The sequence below is a fragment of the Schistocerca nitens genome, chromosome 4 (genome assembly GCF_023898315.1).
Source record: "Schistocerca nitens isolate TAMUIC-IGC-003100 chromosome 4, iqSchNite1.1, whole genome shotgun sequence".
Taxonomy (NCBI): Eukaryota; Metazoa; Arthropoda; class Insecta; order Orthoptera; family Acrididae; genus Schistocerca; species Schistocerca nitens.
In genome coordinates this window covers 513,689,887-513,714,030 of record NC_064617.1, presented here as the reverse complement: position 1 = coordinate 513,714,030, position 24,144 = coordinate 513,689,887, and the positions used below count along the sequence as shown (strand labels likewise).

The following is a 24,144-nucleotide window of genomic DNA, read 5'->3' as shown; positions in this document are numbered from 1 at the left end:
ACGCTGGCGGGTAATTTGAAGAGCTCGAAATCTCAGCAAAGTGTTTACCCAAGGAGTTAGAAATTGCGACGGGGTCCACTAACTTACCACGCGCAACAGTGAGGCCGGGGAGAAACTAGGCGCACCAGACAACTGTCGAATTCGAAGCAAGTAAAGAATGTCCAGCTTGCCTTCTTGCTATCGCGGATGACGCGACGGTGTCGCACACAGACCTGCTTATAGTGGATACAGTTGGCCGAAGTAGGATGGTGGCGGAAAACGCGAAGAGCACGTCGCTGCTCACGTATTGCGTCATGGCATGCCTCGTTCCACCAAGGAACTGGCGGGGGCACCAGGGCAATTCGGAGGTGCGCGGTATTGAACGTTCCGCAGCTGTAAGAATAACGTCGGTAAGATGTGTGACCTCATCGTCGACGCTAGGAAAGTGACGGTCATCGAATGTCGCTAGAGACGAAAAAAGTGTCCAATCAGTTTGGGCAAACTTCCAGCGTCTCGGGCACATATATGGCAGTTGTGGCTGCAATTGAAGGACACATGGAAAGTGGTCACTCGAGTGTGTATCATCAAGGGCGAACCATTCGAAGCGCCGAGCTAGCGGAACAGTACCGACCGAAAGGTCCAAATGAGAGAAATTTGTCGTGGAGGCCGACAAAAATGTAGGGACCCCAGTGTTGAGGCAAACTAGATCCGCTTGGTGGAAGACGTCTAGCAATAGTGAGCCACGTGGACAAGTATGTGGAGATCCCCAAAGCGGGTGGTGGGCATTGAAGTCCCCAACCAGCAAATAGGGGAGTGGAAGCTGACCAAGAAGATGAAGGAGATCAGCTCATGCCATTGGTGTGGACGATGGAATGTATACAGTACAAAGAGAGAAGGTGTATCCAGAAAGTGAAAGACGGACAGCGACTGCTTGGAAGGAAGTGTTTAAGGGGATTGGGTGATAATGGAGAGTATCATGGAGAAGAATCATGAGTCCACCATGGGCTGGAGTGCCTTCAACAGAGGGGAGATCAAATCGGACGGACTGAAAATGGGGGAGAACAAAGCGGTCATGGGGACGCAGCTTTGTTTCCTGAAGACAGAAGATGACCGGCGAGTAGAATCGTAAGAGGATCGACAATTCGTCCCGATTGGCTCGAATTCCGCGGATATTCCAGTGGATAATGGACATAGGGTAAACAGAAAATAGAGGAACGTGACCAAGGTTGCCGTCAACTCAACGACTGCTCAGAGCTTGCGACCGACAGCATGGATTGGCATTCAGCCGAAGGCAGAAGATCCTGATCCATAGGTTGTTCAGGAGCAGCTCCTGCCACCAGCGATAGGCCGGTTAATAGGCCGCCAGCAGTACGCCTCGGCGACACAGAAGACGGCCGAGAGCGATTTCCGCCAGGTGGTGCTGTAGATGGGACACGCCTTGCCGGAGAAGGAGATGAACTGGGTTTCTTATTTGCCTTCTTGGAAATATGATGTTTAGATGAAGGAGGAACCGATAGTTGTGAAGTTGGGGTACGTAAAAAATCTTCACGAGTATGCTCTTTCTTCGAATTCTTGGTGTCTGACTTTTGGGCTCGAGATTTAGCAGAACCCGATGAAGGGTGAGCCATAGAGTGGGCAGGCAAAAGTGGGGAGGTTGAACGGGCGATCTTTGCACTGGCCAATCTGACGACCGTGGTACTAAAGGTGAGGTCGCAAGTCTGCGTGGCCGCCTCATTTGTTGGCCGAGGAGAAGCAAGGACAGTGCTGTATTTTCCTGTCTGAGGCACGGTGGGCTGTTGACTGGCGAATAATTTTCGAGCAGCAAAGGTCGACACCTTTTCCTTCACTCTGATTTCCTGAATGAGCTTTTCGTCTTTAAAAATGGGGCAATCTCTAGAGGAAGCGGCGTGGTCACCCATACAGTTGATGCAGCGAGGGGAAGGAGGTGGACAAGCACCCTCACCCTCATGGGCATCCTTGCCACACGTAACACATTTGGCCGGATTGGAACAGGGCTGGCTGGTGTGATTGAACCGCTGACGCTGATAGCAACGCGTAGGGTTTGGGACATAAGGGCGAACGGAAATTATCTCATAGCCTGCTTTGATTTTTGATGGGAGTTGAACTTTGTCAAATGTCAAGAAGACAGTGCGGGTTGGAATGATGTTCGTGTCAACCCTTTTCATAACTCTATGAACAGCCGTTACGCCCTGGTCAGACAGGTAGTGCTGAATTTCTTCGTCAGACAATCCATCGAGGGAGCGTGTATAAACGACTCCACGCGAGGAATTTAAAGTGCGGTGCGCTTCAATCCGGACAGGGAAAGTGTAGAGCAGTGAAGTACACAGCAATTTTTGTGCCTGGAGGGCACTGATTGTTTCTAACAAGGTGCCATTCCGTAATCTGGAGCAAGACTTTACAGGACCTGCAATTGCGTCGACACCTTTCTGAATAATTAAAGGGTTGACCGTGGAGAAGTCGTGACCTTCGTCAGACCGAGAAACAACAAGGAACTGTGGCAACGATGGAAGAACTGTCTGTGGGTGAGACTCAGTGAACTTACGCTTGTGAGCAGACATAGTGGAAGGTGAGGAAACCATTGTGGAAGAATCCCCCATGATTACCGGCGTCTCCGATGGTGCGCTCCTCCCTTGTGGGGGCCCTCTATGAGGGCACTCCCGCCTTAGGTGATTGTTCACACCTCAGGTCACACCTCCCGACAAACGGACGGAGGGAACAATCGGCACTTTCGGAAGGTATCAACTCGGGTAATCACCCCACCCTGGGCCTGGCCGTTACCAGGGGGTATGTATGTGTCCTACCTGTCTACCCGGGGCGGGGAATTACGCGTTACCCCGTCACCGGCTACGCACGAAAATGCGTGGATCGGCCTTCAGACACGCACAGGGAGGAAGAAAGGGAAAAACAAAGAAAGGGAAAGGAAAGAAGAGGGGTCTCAAACGCCGCAGCGGAGAAAAGGGGAAGGAAAAGGGGTCAGGGGAAGGAAAAGGGGTCAGGGGAAGGAAAAGGGGTCAGGGGAAGGAAAAGGGGTACGGGGAAGGAAAAGGGGTACGGGGAAGGAAAAGGGGTACGGGGAAGGAAAAGGGGTACGGGGAAGGAAAAGGGGTAATGAAAATAGAAGGACAAAGGAAGGATGAAGACATACAAGCAGAGAAGGCGAAGAATACGTTACATTTACGAGCGTCCGTCTCCAGACGTAGGCACAAACCATACTCCCAGAGGGGGAGAAAGGGAAGGAAAGAGCCAGAGGTGAGAGGAGGGGAGGCGAAGATGGGGGATGGGGAAGGATGCGGAAAGGGAAGGTATGCAGCCCGGAAAGGAAGGAAGGCCACATTAGCTCGGGGTCCCGTGCTCGCTACGCACGTATCCACAAAAGAGTTGTGGACCCCCTGGCGGGTTGTTGAAATGTGTCTCAGTATGCAAGAAAACCTGGATACTTCCTCTTCCTTGTGATGGGCCGAGTTGGGAATTAAAGTAACTGTACAAAAAATTAAATCATACAATGGAAAATCCAGGATGGAATGTAACAATATTGTGAAAAGGAAAATTGTTACTCACCATACAGCAGAGATGCTGGGCCACAGATAGGCACAACAAAAAGACTGTCACAAATACAGCTTTTAGCCAGTAAGGCCTTCGTCAAAATTGCACCAGTGTGTTCGTGTGTGTTTGTCGTCTAATTTTGACGAAGGCCTTACTGGCCGAAAGCTACATTTGTGACAGTCTTTTTGTTGTGCCTATCTGCGACTCAGCATCTCCTTTGTACAGAAAGTTATTAATATTAACCATTTTAATGGTGCGAGGTAGAGGATGTTATATTTTAACAGTAACACTAGCAGCAGTCACCTCTTCTTTTGTCCAAAACACAACTCATTGTGTTTCTAGAGACTACGTTCTCTTCACTAAGAAATATACTGACATATTTGCAGTTTCATAAAATAAAATAAATAAAAACACAGTCGACTGTAATACTCAAACTGTCAACTGCACTCAGTAGTCATCACATTTCACACATCATTGCATACCAGGCTGCATCCTTCTGATCTGCTGTGGGCTCCAAAAGTGTAAAGTCACATCTTCTCCAGGTGTGCGCAAGTTGTGGACTGACAAATCCACATAATTACAGAGTAAATGCAGCCATCTGGCTCAACCATAATGCTATTATTTTGTTCAACAACTTTTTTTCAATTAAAGATGCTGTCATCTATGATCATTGGCCTGTAGCGATTTTATCGTAGAAGTATTGCAAATTCATGTATCTGCTTTAAAAAATTCTAAAGTGCCATTAAGAAATATGGTTCCATTGTTTTTACTTTGCCTCAAGAATATTGTCATTTTCTTTCCTTGAACGACCATATCTAATTCTCCCAACAAGTCGAGTTTTCTTTGTCCTTTCTTTCTATGTGCAGGATTTCTATGTCATTTTCTGTTTCCGTAAGGGAATGGTCCATTTCATGCACATGATTTGCAACTAATTTGTCATGGTTACTTAGTTCTGAATGCACTTTAACATTTCTTGTATATGTTCGAAACCGTTCCTCCTGTCTGTCCACCATATTTTGTTTCACAGAAAACACAGCATATTTCATAAACTCTCACATTTCAAACTATTTTATCTTTTTACCCATATCATGCTTCACATTATACCTGACTAGATTATTTGTCTGAAATACTATTTTGACACTAAGGCTTCAGAACACTCATGATCTTTTCATGATTAAAACTGAAACAGTTAAAACTTGTAATCAGCTGTGAAATTTCTATTAATTCAATGGTCTCCTGCCTTGAAATTTTATTGTATTTATGGAAATTCCCTTTCAATTAACTTAATTATTTCTTTAACTGGAGCATCAGAGTATGAAATCTTGACATCCAGTGAAACCCAACGGAAAGAGTCAGTGACTGGTGTCTCACTAGTTTCATTAATCACAGCAATACTAATACACACTAAATAGTTGTCCTCAACGATGTAAGTTTTGTTAAGAATCTAGCTGAGTAATTAATTACCTTACTGAATGGGCTATTTCTACAGTTGGGTCGTTAGCTTTATGCATTGTCTTCAGAGACCTTAATTAACGTGGTGTTGCATTCATAATTAACCATCTTTTTGGCATTTGTTCGTGGGTAATATGATCAAAAAAAAGCCTTGGGATTCCAGTGTTTTAGGAACAATGGTTGACATTTCTATCAACGACCTAGAAGTTGTTGTGGTTGGTTTGATGCAGATCTCCACACTACTCTGTCCTGTGCAAGCTTCATCTCCAAGTAACTAGTGCAACCTACATCCTTCTGAATCTGCTTAAGTGTATTTATCTCTTTGTCTCCCTCTACAATTTTTAGTCTCCACGCATCCCTCCAGTACTAAATTGGTGATCCCTTGATGCCTCAGAACATGTCCTACCAATCGACCCCTTCTTTTAGTCAGGTTGTGCCACAAATTCCTCTTCTCCCCAATTCTGTTCAGTACCTCCTCATTAGTTATGTGATCCACCCATCTAATCTTCAGCATTCTTATGTAACACCACATTTCAAAAGCTTCTATTCCCCTCTTGTCTAAACTATTTATCATCCATGTTTCACTTCTATACATGGCTACACCCCATACAAATACTTTCAGAGAAAGACTTCCTGACAAATCTATACATGATGTTAACAAATTTCTCTTCTTCAGAAACACTTTCCTTGCCATAGCCGGTCTACATTTTATATCCTCCCTACTTCAACCATCATCAGTTATTTTGCTCCGCAAATAGCAAAACTCTTCTACCACTTTAAGTGTCTCATTTCCTAATCTAATTCCTCAGCATCACCTGATTTAATTAGGCTGCATTCCATTATCTTTGTTTTGCTTTTGTTGATGTTCATCTTATTTCCTCCTTTCAAGACACTGTCCATTCCATTCAACTGCTCTTCCAGGTCCTTTGCTGTCACTGACAGAATTAAAATGTCATTGGTAAAACCTGAAAGTTTTTATTTCTTCTCCCTGGATTTTAATTCCTATTCCAAATTTTTCTTTTGTTTCCTTTACTGCTTGCTCAATATAAAGATTGAATAACATCGGGGATAGGCTGCAACCCTGTCTCACTCCTTTCCCAACCACTGCTTCCCTTCCATGTCCCTCGACTCTTATAACTGCCATCTGGTTTCTGTACAAATTGTAAAAAGTCTTTCACTCCCTGTATTTTACCCCTGCCACCCTCAGAATTTGAAAGAGTCTTCCAATCAACATTGTCAAAAGCTTTCTCTAAGTCTACAAATGCTAGAAACGTAGGTTTGCCTTTCCTTAATCTAGCTTCCACGAGATAAGTCTTAGGGTCAGTATTGCCTCACACGTGCCAACATTTCTACGGAATCCAAAAAGATCTTCCCAGAAGTCAGCTTCTACCAATTTTTCCATTCGTTGGTAAAGAATTTATGATAGTATTTTGCAACTGTGATGGTTGGTTGGTTTGTTTAAAGAGGGGGGGGGACCAAACTGCTAGGTCATCGGGCCCTCATTCCGATTAAAATAATTCCACAAGGGTCGGAGTAAAATATGCAAAACACAGCTGGAAGAAAGGAGAAAAACACAAGAATGACAGAAGGGTAACAAACAGTAAAACGGACAAAATCAGACAAGAAACCCACAGAGAGACACAAGAAACATGTAGAAGGGATCAAAACAGAAGAGTAGATTACCATGGTTGGCTGACCATGACAATAAAAATGAGAAGCCAGCCACTGTGCAACACATTAAAATCCCCACCCTAAAAAGCACTAGAGTGGAGGACACTAAGGAACAAAGGACATGCACTAAAACTTAGATAAAATGATAAAACCCACCCTCACGAATAAAACGTAAAATTAAAGCTGCTGTTGAGGCAGTGTCGCCCAACACCGAAGATAGGGTGCTGGGAAAGTTAAAAGTCCGCTGTAGAGTGGCTAAAAGGGGGCAGTCCAGCAAGAGGTGGACGACCGTCATTTGTGAGCCACAGTGACACCGAGGTGGGTCCTCACTAAGGAGGAGGTAACCACGTGTTAGCCATGTATGGACAATGCGGAGTCAGCAGAGGACAACTGATTCCCTGTGAGAGTACAGCGTGGAAGACTTCTACACATTCATCATCTCCTTAATGACACACAGTTTGTTGTGCGTGCTGTTATCCCATTCCATCTCCCAAATCCGAAGAACCCTGTAGCGTAAAACAGAATGCAGGTCAGTTTCAGAGATGTCCATCTCCAGAAGCTGGTTGGCCAGCCTGTCGGCAAGTTCGTTGCCTGGGATTTCGACGAGTCCTGGAGTCCACACAAACACCACTGAACGATGGGACCGTTCCAGGGCATAGACGGACTCCTGAATGGATGCTACTAAAGGATGGCAAGGATAGCTAGGCAAACAACACAGTGGTGCACTGGGTCAAGTAAACGCAATGCTAAGGGTGCTGCCGAACTGTAAACCAGACTCCCATAGTCAAGGCAGGATTGAACAAGGGCTCTGTAGAGCTGCAGCAGTGTAGAGCGATCTGCATTCCAGTTGGTGTTGCTCAGGCAGCGGAGGGCATTGAGGTGCTGCCAGCAAATCTGCTTAAGCTGACAAAGATGAGGTAGCGAAGTCAATTGTGCATCAAAAACGAGTCCTACGAATCGATACGTCTCCACTACAGTGAATCAATCGTCATTAAGGTAAAGTTCTGGTTCTGGATGAACAGTGCTACGCCAACAGAAATGCATGACACACGACTTTGCGGCTGAAAACTGGAATCCGTGGGCTAGAGCCCATGATTGCACCTTGTGAATGGCTCCCCGTAGGCTCCGCTAAGGAACACAGGTACTGGACGAGCAGTACGAAATGCATAAGTCATCCACATACACAGAAGGTGAGACCGATGGCCCTAAAGCTGCTGCTAAACTTAACAGCCACTAAAATTAGAGAGACACTCAATACGGAGCCCTGTGGAATGCCATTCTCCTGAATACAGGGAGGAGGGGAGGGGACTATGGCAGGCACCAACTTGGAAACAGAAAGTACGGAGCCACAGGGAGTTTTGGATAAAAATCGTGAGCGGGCCCTGAAGGTCCCACTCATACAAGGTGGCAAGGATGTGATGTGTCGTAAGCTTTAAGTAAGTCAAAAAAGATGGCAACCAGATATTGGCGTCTGAAAAAGGCTGATCCGATCGCAGACTCGAGGGACACAAGATTATCAGTGGTACAGAGACCCTGGCGGAAGCCACCCTGACATGGAGCCAGTAGGCTACATGACTCCAGGACCCAACCCAACCGTCGACACACCATACATTCCAGCAGCTTACCAAGAAAGTGGGTGAGGCTGACTGGCCGGTAGCTATCCACATCAAGCGGGTTTTGACCAGGTTTGAGCATTGGAATGATGGTACTTTCCCACCATTGCGATGGAAAGATGCCATTGCACCAGATCCGGTTGAAGATGACAAGGAGATGTTGCTTATAGGCAGATGAGAGAGATTTTATCATCTAACTGTGGATCTGATACAGCTCAGGAGCTGTTTCGGGGCAATGTGCAAGGGCGTTTAGCAGCTCCCACTCTGGAAATGGGGTGTTATAGGGTTCACTGTGGAGACTTTCCTTTCCATCCACTGTTTGTGGGTGCAAAAGGCTGGGGAAAGTTCTCCGATGCAGAGGCTCGAGCATAGTGCTCTGCAAAGTGCTCGGCAATCTTATTTGAGTCGGAAGATAACATGCCATTGATGTCGATGTCAGGGACACCTGTTAGGGTCTGGTACCCAAAAAGACATCTGATATTTGTCCAGACTTGGGAAGATGAGGTATGGCACCCAATTGTCAACACATACCTCTCCCAACACTCCTGTTTCTGTCGTTTTATAAACTGGTGAACATGGGCATGGAGCCACTTAAAGGCTAATAGGTGCTCTAGGGAAGGGTACCACTGATGTCACTGTAGAGCTTGCCGACACTTTATTAGCCTCAGTGAATTCTGGCGACCACAAAGGAACTGTCTTTCGCTGGGGCACCCTAAAGAATGAGGGATTGCATTTTCTACCACAGAAACAGATGTTGGAAAGGAAAGAAAAGTCGCCACAGTGAACACTTACGCCCCATTTACAGAGTGGGATCTGCTCAGCGAACTTTCACATTGTACCGCAGGAACATATTAGATATCTTGGCGACAAACAGATCTGATCTTTTTACGGAAGTTAATCTATAAGAAGGTATTAGCAACCATAATGTCGCTGTGGCTTCTACGTTAGTGGAAGTTGCAAAAAACCAAAGAAACAGCCTAGAGTGTTCTTGTTTGGGAAAGCAATCTTTATAGTCAGTGCCAAGCATTCACCACGGGCCACAAAGATATTGAGCATCTATGGTTGGAACTTAAAGTTATTGCTCACCATGTGCTAAAGAAGTATGTGCCTAGCAAAAGTATAGGGGAGAGAAAGGATCCAACTTGGTACAACAAACATATTAGGAAGTTGCTGAGAAAGCAGAGAATTTTGCACAGTCATTTTAAACGTAGTCACTGCCCTGCTGACAAACAGAAATTATGCAAAATGAAAGCAGCTGTCAGAAGGACAAAGATTCTTTTACGAATTTGAAAGCAATATTGTATCTGCAGATTCTAAAAATAAAACCAAAAAATTTTGGTCGTACGTAAAATCTACAAACACTACAAATGTTTCAACACCTTCTCTTGCTGACAGTTGGGTAATGTAAGTGATGATGATAAACAGATGGCTGAAATTCTAAACCTAGCTTTCAAAAACTCGTTTATGGTAAAGGACTGCAGCACCATTCCACCTTTCAGTTATCGAACAAATGAAAGGATGGCCGACAGTGTTTAGTGTATCTGGGATTGTAAAACAGTTAAGATCCTTAGATGCCAGGAAGGCATCTGGCCCAGATGGTATCCCCGTAAGATTTTGTGTTGACTATGCTACAAATATAGCGCCATTCTTATCCATCATCTATCAGAGATCATTGGAACAGCGGAAAGTTCCACGGGACTGGAAGAAGGCCCAGGTCATAGCAATCTATAAAAAGGGTAGAAAATAGGATGCACATAATTACCAGCCAATTTCACTGACATCAATTTGTTGTAGAATCATGGAACATATTTCGTGTTCAGACATAATGACGTTTCTAGACTGAGAAGCTGATCTGCAGAAAACAGCACAGTTTTAGGAAACAGCTGCCATGCGAGACATAGCTGGCCCTCTTTGTGCATGATATACAACAAGCTCTAGATACTAGCTCCCAGGTTGATGCAATATTTCTCAACTTTTGAAAGACTTTCGACTCAGTTCCGCACAGTCGTTTGCTACAAAAAGTGCGTTCTTACGGTCTATCTGATGACATACGCGGTTGGATAGGAAGTTTTCTAACAGACAGGGAGCAGTATGCTGTCCTGAATGGGTGACTTCAACAGAAACAAGAGTAACATCAGGTGTGCCCCAGGGTAACAGCTCTGCTTTTTACAATTTACATGAACGATCTGGTTGATGGTATTGACAGCAGCATTAGACTGTTTGCCGATAGTGCTGTAGTCTACAGGAAAATAGTACCACATGAAAGTTGTGAACAAATCAATGAGGATTTGCAGTAAATAAATGTGTGGTGTTGACTGGCAGTTATCTCTCAATATTAGAAAGTGTAACCTACTGTGTGTAACAAGGCGAAAATCCCCATTAATGTACGATTACAAAATAAATGCCCAATCTTTGGAAGTCCGTCAAGTATCTGGGTGTGACAGTTCGAGGTGATCTCAAATGGAATGATCAGATTACACAGGTAACGGGTAAGGTGAACTCTAGATTGCAGTTTATTGGTAGAATCATGAAGCGATGCAGTCCTTCAACAAGGGAAATAGCTTACAATATGTTAGTTCGTCCAGTCTTGGAGTATTGTTCATCTGTATGGGACCCTTACCAGTTGGGTCTGATTCAAGAGCTTGAGAAGGTCCAAAGAAGAGCGGCACGATTCGTGACTGGTAAATTTAGCCATTGCGAGATCGTTACTAATCTCAAAGAAAGTTTGAAATGGGACACACTTGCAGACAGACGGCGTGCTAAACAGAAGGGGCTGCTCACTAAATTCCTAAACCCAATCTTCACCGAGGATGTAGAGCATATATTATTACCACCAACTTTCAAATTGCACAATGATCACCATTAAAAGATAAGAGAAATAAGAGCTCATACTGAGGCATTCAGACAGTCTTTTTTCCCTCGCACGATCCACAAGTGGAACAGAAGGGCGGAAATATGACTGGCGCGAATTGTGCCCTCCACCACACCACTTGGTGGCTAGTGGAGTACATATGTAGATGTAGAAACGATCGTTGTAGTGACCTGCTCAATGGCACCATGTGGGGGAGATTCAGCAGCGACAGCAGAGGTAAAGGCTTCCCAGTCTGCCTCGTTTAATGCCCATCTGGATAGTCAGCCGTTGGCACGACGCCAGGGGAGTGACATGAAAATGGGGACGTGGTCGCTACCATACAGGTCATGTGCTTTCCAGTGGATAGATGGGACAAGGCCAGACTGCTAACCGGGAGATCAATGGTCGAACATGTGCCATGTGCCACACTGAAATGTGTGGGGGCACCTGTATTTAAGAGGCAGAGGTCAAGTTGTGACAGTAAATTTTTGACCTCCCTACGTTGGGCAGTAAACATAGCGCCACCCCACAAGGGGTTATGCGCATTAGAATATCCCAAAAGTAGTAAAGGTTTATGGAGTTGATCAATCAGAGCAACCAATATGTTCAGGAGTACTGCACCATCTGGAAGAAGATATACATTGCAGACAGCTATTTCCTGTGCCATCCTTATCCTGACAGCCACAGCTTCAAGTGGGGTTTGAAGGGGCAGAGGTCCACTACATACTGAGAACAGGACATGATGCAAACTCCACCTGACACACTATTATAGTCGCTATGGTCCCTGTAATATCCCTTATAGCCACAGAGGGCAGGGGTCCACATTGCCGGGAACCAGGTTTCCTGGAGGGTAATGCAAAAAGCGAGTGTAAGGCTTATCAGTTGCTGTAGCTCAGCCAGGTGGTGGAAGAAACCACCACTTCCACTGGAGGATTACGTGATCGTGAGACTGGGAAGGCATGAAACACTCAATGAGGCAGTCTACGCCTCAGAGTCATCTGCTACCACCATATGAGTACCTGTGCTATTGACATCCATTGTGTCCAAGGACCCAGCAAGCTCTAGGTCCTCAGCAGATGCCAGAGTCTCCACCTCATCCTCAGACGTAGTGGTGGTGGTGGTGGTGGTGGTGGTGGTGGTGGTGGTGGTGGTGGTGGTGGTGGTGATGCCACCACAGTGCCTTGGTTCTTGGGGGTCTTTTTCTTTTTAGGTTTCTCTCGCTACTCCTTAGGTTTGTCAAGCTGGGAGGGCTTCACTGATTCAGTCTCAGGGACTGAAGAGGACCAGCTACCTGCAGTTGATTCTGCCACTGGTAGGAACCTGGGAAGGGAGTCACCCAAGGGATACTTTCATGGTGACAGGAGCCGCAGGAGACTTATGCTTCTCCGGCTGAGAAGTGGGGACTGATGTACGTCCCTAATGGCTGGTGTGTCAGGTGGGGGTTGCTATGAAGTAGGTTGTGCAGGAGCAACAGGGAGGGAGGTGCCCCCCACCATCAAGGGGGCAGCTGGAGTCTGACGGCTCAGAGCCAACTGTATGAGGCGGAACGGAAGATGGTAGAACTGTTGTCATAGCGGCAGCATAGGTTGACGTCATATGCACAGGATGTAGCCTCTGATATTTTCTCTAAGCCTCAGTGTAGGTCACTGGTCCAGGGTCTTGTATTCCATTATTTTTCTTTCTTTCTTTCTGGAGAATCTTGCAGTCTAGCAAGCAAGGCAAATGGTGCTCTCCATAGCTGACACAGATGGGGGTGGGGCACAGGGAGCATTGAGAAGTGAAGCATATCCACAATTCCGACAGGAGACACTGGAAGTACAGCAGGTAGACATATGGTCGAACTTCCAGCACTTAAAGCACCGCATTAGGGGAGGGATATATGGCTCTACATCACAGTGGTAGACCATCACCCTGACCTTCTCGGGTAATGTGTCACCCTCGAAGGCCAAGATGAAGGCACCGGTGGTAACCTGGTTATCCCTCGGACCCCAGTGGACGCGCCGGATGAAATGGACACCAGGCCGCTCTAAATTGGCGCACAGCTCATTATCAGACTGCAAAAGAAGGTCCCTGTGAAATATGATACCCTAGACCATATTTGAGCTCTTATGGGGCATGATGGAAACGAAAACATTCCCAGCTTGTCACAGGTGAGTAGTGCCCATGACTGGGCAGAGGATGGTGTTTTGATAACAACCGACCCAGACTGCATTTTGGAAGAAAGATTCCCCATCAACTCCTGTACATACGAGGTACCGGGTTGAATAAGCTTCGCTGCCATCCTTAGCCTGGCACGATTTAGGGTCATATTTCTTAGCACTGAAGTTAGATCTTGATCGTTTAGAGACTTCTGGTGTTTGATCACCAGCAAGATATGATATACACTTCATGGTATATTATCTGCCCCGAAGGCACCCACTCCAACCAGCGGACCTCCCCACGGGCACCACTCAGCGACAGCAAAGGCCACCTGGCAGGATGGCCTTTGTCGGGAGTCCCGATGACCCTGGGTGACTGGCGTCTACTCCTTGGCATATGTGGAGAGTTAAGGGTGCAGGCATCAGCAGAGCAATCCCTATGTGGTCAGGGGGCTACAACCAACAGGTACATGGTGGCCCCGCCACAACAGACTGTCTACCGTGCTGGATATCAGGCACAAACGAGCTAAGAAGTCCATTATCGTAGACAGCACAGAAAGTTATACTGCACCGAGGCTGGATGAAAATGCACCCAGGAAGGTGATCTCACCCAACAGCTATAGAATGAGGAAGTGCAGATCCATGTCGTCTAAGCATGCGAGAGGTCTCAGCGCATAATGGACACTATGCACCATGTAAGGCACCCTTCCCCAATTGGTTCGCTCTTTGGGAAAATGTTGAAAAATGGAGGTCAAATACTACAGGGGACCATCATATAAAGGTCAAAATGCGTGAGATGCCTTTTAGTCCTCTCTCACAACAGGCGGGAATACCTCAGGTCTATTCTAACCCCCAGACCCGCAGGAGGATGCAACTGTCACTTATTAAACTGCTAGTTCAGTAATTTTCACACCTGTCAATACACGCTTTATTTGGGATTGGAATTATTATAGTCTTCTTGAAGTCTGAGGGTATTTCATCTGTCTTATACATCTTGCTTACCAAATGGTAGTTTTGTCAGGGCTGGCTCTCCCAAGACTATCAGTAGTTCTACTGGAATGTTGTCTACTCCCAGTGCCTTTTTTTGACTTAGGTCTTTCAGTGCTCTGTCAAATTCGTCATGCAGTATCATATCTCCCATTTCATCTACATCCTCTTCCATTTCCATTATATTGCCCTCACATCGCCCTTGTATAGCCCCTCTATATACTCCTTCCATCTTTCTGCTTTCCCTTCTTTGCTTAGGAATGGTTTTCCATCTGAGCTCTTGATATTCATGCGAGTGGTTGTCTTTTCTCCAAAGGTCTCTTTGATTTTCCTGTAGGCAGTATCTATTTTACCCTTAGTGATGTATGCCTCTAAAGCATTACATTTGTCCTCTAGCCATCCCTGATTAGCCATTTTGCACTTCCTGTCAATCTCATTTTTGAGATGTTTGTATTCATTTTTGCCTGCATCATTTACTGCATTTTTATATTTTCTCCTTTCATCAATTAAACTTAGTATCTCTTCTGTTACCCAAGGATTTCTACTAGCTCTTACCTTTTTACCTACTTGACCCCCTTCTGCCTTCACTATTCCATCTCTCAAAGTTACCCATTCTTTTTCCATTGTATTTCTTTCCCCCGTCAGTCGTTCCCTAATGCTCTTTCTGAAACACTCTAAAACCTCTAGTTCTTAGAGTTTATCCAGGCCCCACGTCCTTAAATTCCCATGTTTTTACAGCTTCTTCAGTTTTAATCTAGAGGTCATAACCAATAGATTGTGGTCAGAGTCCACGTCTGCCCCTAGAAATTACAATTCAGAACCTGGTTCTTACATCTCTGTCTTACCATGATATAATCTATCTGAAATCTTCCAGTGTCTCCAGGCTTCTTCCACACATACAATGTCCTTTCATGATTTTTAAACCAAGTGTTAGCTATGATTAAGTTATGCTCAGCACAGAATTCTACCAGGTGGCTTCCGCTTTCATTCCTTACACTCAGTCCATATTCACCTACTACTTTTCCTTCTCTTCCTTTTCCTACTATCGAATTCCAGTCCCCATGGCTTAAATTTTCGTCTCCCATAAATATCTAAATAATTTCTTTTATCACATCACAGATTTCTTCAATCTCTTCATCTTCAGAGCTAGTTGGCATATAAACTTCTACTACTGTGGTAGGGGGCTTTGTGTCTATCTTGGCTACAATAATGCGTTCACTATGCTGTTTGTAGTAGCTTACCCGTACACCTATTTTTTTATTCATTATTAAACCTACTCCTGCATTACCCCTATTTGATTTTGTGTTTATAACCCCGTTTTCACCTGACCAGAAGTCTTGTTCCTTTTGCCGCCAAACTTCAAAAATTCCCACCATATAACTTTAACCTATCCATTTCCTTTTTAAATTTTCTAACCTACCTGCCCAATTAAGGGATCCGACTTCCATACTCTGATCCGTAGAATGCCAGTTTTCTTTCTCCTGATAAGAATGTCCTACGTAGTCCCCACCAACAGATCCGAATGGGGGACAATTTTATCACTGGAATACTTCACCCAAGAGGACACTATCATCACTTAACCATACAGTAAAGCTGCATGCCCTAGAGGAAAATTATGGCTGTAGTTTCGCCTTGCTTTCAGCCATTCAGAGTACCAGCACAGCAAGGCTGTTTTGGTTTATGTTACAAGGCCAGATCAGTCTATGATCCAGACTGTTGCCCCTGCAACTACTGAAAAGGCTGCTGCCCCTCTTCAGGAACCACACATTTGTCTGGCCTCTCAACAGACACCCCTCCATTGTGGTTGCACCTATAGTACTGCTATCTGTATCGCTGAGGCACGCAAGCCTCCCCACCAACGGCAAGGTCCATGATTCAGAGGGACAGGAGGGGGGGGTCGACCTAGAAGATAAAACTGAGTTCTAGTACAGCCTAGAATATAAAGTTTTTAATTCTTGTAAAGCCATTTTGCATAAAGTTGTTTATTACAAATGTTATGTAGGCAACACTTTGTTGCTTGTTGATAGTTCCGAGGAAGATTCAGAAGAAATAGCGAAAAAGCTTAATAATGCCCACACAAAAATTGAGTTCACTGTGCAGCGTGAAACTGACGGCAATTTACAGTTCCTCTCTTAATTTGAACATTTACAGGCAGGACAATAAGCATGCTCTTACAACTTACAGGAGACCGACAACAAACGATGCTGTAATTCCCAATGATTCATGTCTTCCGCAGGCTTGTAAAGAGGCTGACTTTGACAGCTTAGTACATAGGGCAGTTTATGTGTCAATGAGCAGAAAGGGTCAAGGACTGAACTAAACATCCAGAAAAGATAGTGGTCAACATTTACATAGCAGTTAATGTCAATAAATTGCTGTGTAAAAGTAATAAGAATAGAAGAACTAAACAAACAAAGAAAATATGAAAGTAGTCACTAAGCCGTACAACCATACAGTTTTCTAAAACTTGAATTTTTTTGAAGTTGGTTGGTTGATTTGGGGAAAGGGACCAAGCAGTGATCTCAGTGGTCCTATCAGATTAGGGAAGGATGGTTAAGAAAGTCAGTTGTGCCCTTTCAAAGGAACCATCCCTGCATTCGCCTGGAGTGATTTAGTGAAATCACGGGAAACCTAATTCAGGATGGCTGGAAGCGAGTTTGAACCGTAACCCACCCACCCCCACCCCCCTGAACACGAGTCCATTGTGCTAACCACTGCGCTACCTCTGTTGTCGAATTTTTTGAACTTCATGGTACTGAAACTGCATTTCAGACAAATAATTTAGTGAGTTATGACTAAGCACGATGCCGGCAAAATGATAAGTTTGAAAGATCAAGAGTTTATAAAATACACTGCACTCCTGTGATTAAAAGTACATTGGAGAGATAGGAAGAACATTCTCGATCAGTTAGAAGGAAAATAAAGACTTATTCACTCTAGTACCTACACCCAATCACGCACTGCAAGCCATTTGTAGAAAATGGGTCGTCCTCCCACGTAAATTTAAGAAAACTTAAAAATCCTGCACAGAAAAGGAAAGAAAAATTTGACTTACTAGAAGAATTAGAGCTTGTCATTCATTGAAAGGAAGATGACAATATTCTTAAGGCACAAGTGAAATACATTGGAATGAGATTTCTTAAAGGCTTTGTAGAATTATTTTAAAGCAGACGTATAATTAACAAATCTGTAATATTTCTGTGACTAAATAGCTAGAGAGTGAAAATTGCACACAATACTCAAGCAGCACACTCAGGAACTAGAAAAGGTTGACAATCAAAGAACAGCATTATGGTTGAATCATTCACTGTACTTACACAATAACCCTGCAGAAGTGTCAGCCCGCAACAACTCCCAGACACCTGCAGAAGCATTAACTTTACACTCGTTGGGCCCACAGCAGATCAGGACAACACAACCTGGTATGTGGTACAGTGAGAGACAGGATAATTATCAACTGAAGTTAACAATCTTAATTTAAGACAGGGACTCACAGTCCATTGTGTTTTTATGTTATGAATGTGACGAACATGCTGGTGTACTTTCTAGTATTTTGACCTCAAGAGCCAGGCTCGACAACCTGATCATGAGATCATTGTCTCTCAAAATGCAGTGTTGTGTGTAGGGCACAAAACGGATGAAGGAAGGAATGATGAATAGAGTTTAATGTTCTGTTGACAGCACGGGTTCTAGAGACGTAGGACACACTTAGATTACGAAAGAATGGGAAGCAAACAGGCCATGCCCTTTTCAAAGGGACCATACTAGTATTTGTCTGGAGCGGTTAACGCAACTTGCACAAATCCTAAATTTGGACAGCTTGGAGGGCATTTGAACCATCGTCATCCTGAATGCGAGCCCAGTGTGCTAATCACTGTGCCACCTTGCACAGTACAATGGCTGAATGCTACCAGTTATAGCTGCATAAAATTTCTGCCGGAATTATTAGTGCGGGTCTATATCAAAAGAAAATCACACACAGCAACTGCATAACAAAATTTCATTTCAGTCACTATGTGCGTACATGTATATATTCTGGCCAGTCATCAATTACAAAATGTAACAGCTTTCAGTTATAGCAAAAATTAACACAATTCATGCTATTAGCAAAATTTACTTACATCCAAAAACAAAAGCAACCATATTTCCCAGTAGTAGTTATGTAGTGGACACTTAGCATTTTTCATAGTAGATGCACGATGTAGGTACATAAGAATCAAAATGCTCCTCAGAGATCTGATTATTATAATACAAGTTTTTTTTTTTTCCATAATGAGAAGCGAGATAAATATGGAGAAATGTAGACATTGTGTTGCACTTCAGATCAATAAGTTATTGCAAAGTTTATTTCATGTTCACCTTTGTTGTTTTCAAAACCTAACAGACCATGGACTACACTAAAGATCAGAGTCAATGAACCAAGATTTCAGGTTTTGCAAGGGCACTGTCACACACTAGCCCATTTCCACTCTGCACAACTTCTACAAGTTCAGAAGCCTACAGAGCCGGCAAAGATGACCACATAAACCATTAAAAATAAGTTATTAATCAAGCAGTCCAAAACTTATCTGAACAACTCATACCCTTCATAGTGTAATTTTTAGTTACCAGTAATGTGGATCTTTTTCCTACTTCCAGTTTGCAGCTATGAAAACAACTGATCTTTTCAAATTTTGGTGGGTTACTAAGCACCAATTTGCGACATTGTGCAGTTACAGCTACCATTCCCTGCTCTTAAGAGGCATCTACAAGTTGGGAGTAGAGAAGGGGTGGATGCACAGCCTAGTTTTGTAGTGGAAATTTTGAGAAGGTATAGCTCGTTATATAGTGGAGACAGCATATACATTGTTAGTACAACCCATTATTTAGTACTGTTCAAGTATTTAGGATCACCACCAGGTTGAATTGAAGAAAGACATTCAAGCAATTCAGAGGCATGTCACCAACAAGCTCAACCGGCACACAAGTATTATGGAGATGCTTCGTGAACTCAAATAGGAATCCTTGGAGATAAGATGACACTTTTTGCGAGGCAATATTACAGAAATTTAGAGAACTGGCAATTGAGGTCGACTACAGGAAGATTCTACTGCCCCCAACACACATTTTGCGTAAGGCCCACAAAGACAAGATGCAAGAAATTAGGGCTCATACATATGCTTTTAGACAGTAGTTTCTCCTTGCGTATTTGTGAGTGGAACCAGAAAGGAAAAAATTAGTAGTGGTATGTGGTATCCTCCACCACACACCATATAGTGACCTGTGGAGTGTGTGTGGAGATGATTTGCTGAACATAACCATAACCTCTTGCCCTTTGACAAACACTGGTGGTAGTCCTCAGTCAAAGACAATGACTTATCAAATATTCCTCTTAACCTAAATATTGGACCTGAAAGCACATTCTAAAGATCAAGGTGTCAGAATGACACTACTGGCTGCTGTGTCATGTGGTAGACCACTTTACATACACAGTACAATAAATTCTACAGATATCTGCTCAATAACACCTTTTGTATCACACTTATCAAAAATAATTATTATACTGAAGGCATTCTAACTGAATATGTGACACAAAGCTATATCTACTAATGAATAGCAACAAAAAAATTGCTGTGTATAAATGAACATCCATGTAGGACACGAAGAGTTAATATGCACATCTAGTCATTCAATTCAGCACACTATGAACCATTGCTGGGGTAAAAAACCACCACAGACTTGAATGTAGGGGAATAATCAACCTATATGAAGCAAGATGATTAACAGCAACATTGTTGCTTGTGTCACTTATGCACATATAAAGCTGTATACACAAGCACAAAATTGGCAAAAATTCCACAGTCAACTAAGCTATCAAATGTTATCTCTGCAGTAGGGTACATCATACAGGTAAAATCAGAGGTGTCTTGATTAGATTGTTTAATAAAAGGAGACATTTGACAAGAAATAACTTTACCTTATGATATCGATATATCAGTTGTAAATTAGCACATATTCAAATGCATGCATTTGCATTTTCACACCATGCTCTTAGTAAGTCCCACTTTAAAGTAGACTAAAGTGAAAGCCCTACGCCCACTACACAACACTACAGCTGAGTATAATATTTCACAATGAATTTTGAGCATCATACTATACAAACAATATGAATTTGGCTGTAAGATAATCCGTACAGCATTTACAAAAATGGCTCTGAGCACTATGGGACTCAACTGCTGAGGTCATTAGTCCCCTAGAACTTATAACTAGTTAAACCTAACTAACCTAAGGACATCACAAACATCCATGCCCAAGGCAGGATTCGAACCTGCGACCGTAGCGGTCTTGCGGTTCCAGACTGCAGCGCCTTTAACCGCACGGCCGTACAGCATTTACACCTGACATGTAGTGAAGACAAACACAATCACTATTTCAGTGTAGTTCTGTCCTATTCTTGCTAAAGTCAGCATAGTATTATGTTCTAAAATTAAGGCATAGGTAGCAACACACACACACACACACACACACACACACACACACACACACACACACACACACACACACGTCCAAAATTTGTTTGGAATGTTACAGCTAACTCCACTTAACACCAGACTGAAAACTCAGTTTTGGAAAAAATTATGTTAAGGTTAGGGCAAAGTCTTATCGAATGTTGGTAGGTGAAATTTTCATTACGAGTTGGCAGACTTTTCCACACACAAGTTCAGTGATAACTTGTTACCAACAGCTTCACTATATATTACTATGCTAAGCATTGGACCATTTACTTCATATTTTATTAAATTTCGTAGTTACAACATGCACATATCTCTGGGAAATAGTTGTACCAGTTAATTCGAGCGTTTGTATTTAGAGAATTGAGAAGTATAAATAAAAACTGTATTTCTGGGTTGAGATACAAACCTGACTATGAGATCGCTCGTAACTACAGGCGAAAAGTTAGACAAACATGCCAACAGTTACAGCAACAACCATGTATATGCCTTTACATGAGCTCAGATAAGTACTTCATTTACAAAAGAAACGTAATGACTAAACGTCAAAACATCAATAACAACGTTATGAAAACATACCTGTTGCAATCTTTTCCAAAACAAAACGACAACGTTGCCTTTGGAATTCGATACGGTGTCATCGCCCTGCATCGTGCTCAGATTTACCCCTCATCTACCTCCTCAGAACACAAAGTACAGCCTAATACCTGGAAACATCAGTAAAATAAGGCACCTGTCACCACGCAAGTTATTGTCTACAGATGATTCGAGTAAATGTCCATGAAATTTATCGAGCATCATACATAAACAGGATCTTATATTATCTTCCTTTCTACAATTAATGTCATCGGGAAAAAATTTCCGGTGACACACATGTTAAATATCACAAAAGACTTACTAAATTATACTCACTCTCAATCTCAGAGGGCCGCTTCGCTGCGTATTTCATACGGTCGAGTATATTGCATGGATACCACGTAAAAACTATTATCATTAACACATGTATATATCCTACATGTCACCGTATCCATACACTCCACGTCGATCAAAGATCACATACATTCAATCAACACAATCTGAGATAGGAACAAGGAGGTTAGAATGCTCGCTTTTGATAGGAACAAGACCATTCATATCTGTAGTATAATAATCTCTGACTACGAAAGTTCCTTCACGAATGCCAGAGGCAATTAAACCAAATACTAACAAGTACTGTATATTGTAATATTTTGTTCGTATGTGTTTCTGATATCGTGTGCATATGGTATACTGCTTGCAACCGCGATGAAAAATCCGTTTATAAACTTTCCTATGAATTTGTTGTTAAAGTAGCCTTATGTAAATGAACTGTATATTTATTCATCCATTTAATCATTTCTTGTATATAATAAACAATATTGTGCTGGACAAGTAACTTTGCATCGAGCTGGAACCACACACGCAACAAAAGTGTCGCCACAGCTAGTGGCATACTGCAGTTGCATTTCTGTTACATGTATGCAATTTCAGTTTTTACTGGCGGAACTTCACGCAAAAAAAAAAGTTCAGCTTGGCAGTAGTTTGTTGCCCACTTTCCTACCACCACTGCTCCCTGGTGGCAATACAGTATTGCGAAACACAAGCATTCTTTCGCAGTTATCGTGCAGTAATTGCTGCTACACTTCATTCGATTCCAGTGTGTTTTTACTTTATTTCTGAAAAAAATGTGAAAACAATGGTCTGCAGTATTGGAATTATGTGAACAATATATTTGACGGGGTAAAGTGCATGATGTGAAATATAATAGATCTTTTTTGTGCTACTGTACACTCTGACTTTTATGTGTGTAATATAATGTTCCTTGGTTGTTATGTATCATGTATTTGACCTAGAAGTGCAAATGTTACTGGTAGTAACATTTACTATTACTTATTCAACTGTCTCGACTCTAATAGGTTATGGGCCCAGCGATGCATTAGGAATAAGTATATCCTCCTGCACCTGATGTCCATTCTAATGGACATCGAGTTTCCTGTCCTGCTGTCAAAGATTCTGCACTTTCCGTTGTAATACCTGTGGCACATTTGAATGGTCCGTATGCTGCAGCCATCTGGCGGGAGAAACGATCACTACGATCACTTGGAGCCAAGTAGCAGCTTTGTTTACGACGTTTTATAATGGCAGGTGAGTTCTCCGTAATTATTGTGTATTTTTCGAAACTTATTTTATGAAAAAAGGACCTATTGTAGATAGTATCTATAAGTGGTGCTTATACGACCTTTCTGTGTAATAAGGTTTGGTAATAATGTGTATTTCCATAAATTATCGTTGCAAAACAGAAATGTCCACAGTAGTGGACGCTGGGACTTGCAGCCATATTTCTGAGCACTGTTTCGTAGGCATTAGTGGTGATTACCTTCGCTAATTTCCAATACATTTCGTGTTGTGACTATTGCTCAATGACATTATCTGATGCACTACTATCATTCTCCTCTCTAAGGAAAGTAGGCACTATGTTAAAACAATCATTTTCTTAAGGGAAACAGATCAAAGCTCAGTTCAGAAGAAATTTGAGAACTTCTTTTCAATGGAGACGTGTCAGATCTTGAGATTAGTGAGGAGGAGGATGGTGATTTTGATCTGGCAGATGATGCTGTGCAGCAACGCAATGTTCCTTCCCCAAGTGAACAGAGTAGCAGCAGCACTGATAATTCTGATGATGACGAGAGTTCTTCACATAATCGCAGGATGTTTTGGGAGAAATGCGAAAGGTAAGTGTGATACCGTCTAGTAAATAATTTTCTATTACTCCTGATATTTTCGATCTTTCCTTCATGGTTTGTTTCCAAATTTCAGGTTTGAGGGACTCCAGGCTGCCTTCTCGCCCACGGAAGTTGCAGAACATAATGAGAAGCAGCCCATGGACTATTTTCAGCAATACTTTGACTTGGACTTTTTTAAGGATACGTCTGAGCTTACCAATATGAGATATTTACAGCAGACTGGAAGGTCTTCAAAGCTGTCTGCAGGTATTTATTGGAGCAACAATACTAATGTCTTGTTTGTGATACCCTACAGTTACGATGTACTGGGGTAAAACAACGAGAGTTATTAGCATTACTGAAATAATGAATCGAGACCGATACTTCACCATTAGAAGGTGACAGACAATAATGCTGTAACAGAGGAAACTAGAAGGAAAGATAAGTTGTGGAAAATAAGGCCACTTTTAGAACGTGTAAAGAGAGCATGCCTCTGTTGAACTTCTGAAGTGGCAGTGGATGAACAAATGATCCTGTTTACTGGAGCATGTCCAATAAAACAAGTTGTCAAGGGGGAAGCCAAATCCTGAAGGGCTTAAAAATTTTGTGTTGGCTGCTCCTTTAGGACAAGTCCTTGACTTTGAGATGTATCAGGGT

General features: G+C 43.1%; 1 protein-coding gene across 1 annotated transcript in view; it reads right to left on the bottom strand.

Moving 5' to 3' along the window:
* LOC126251384 (protein RER1) overlaps positions 1-21,813 on the bottom strand; it is an 83,128-nt gene extending 61,315 nt beyond the window's left edge. The window contains exons 1-2 of the mRNA XM_049951773.1: positions 21,659-21,813; positions 21,326-21,453 (exon numbers count right to left, since the gene is read on the bottom strand). Of these exons, the coding sequence (XP_049807730.1) occupies positions 21,326-21,397 (72 nt within the window). The 5' untranslated portion in view covers positions 21,398-21,453; positions 21,659-21,813. The remainder of the gene's footprint in view (positions 1-21,325; positions 21,454-21,658) is intronic.
* Positions 21,814-24,144: the final 2,331 nt, after the last annotated feature.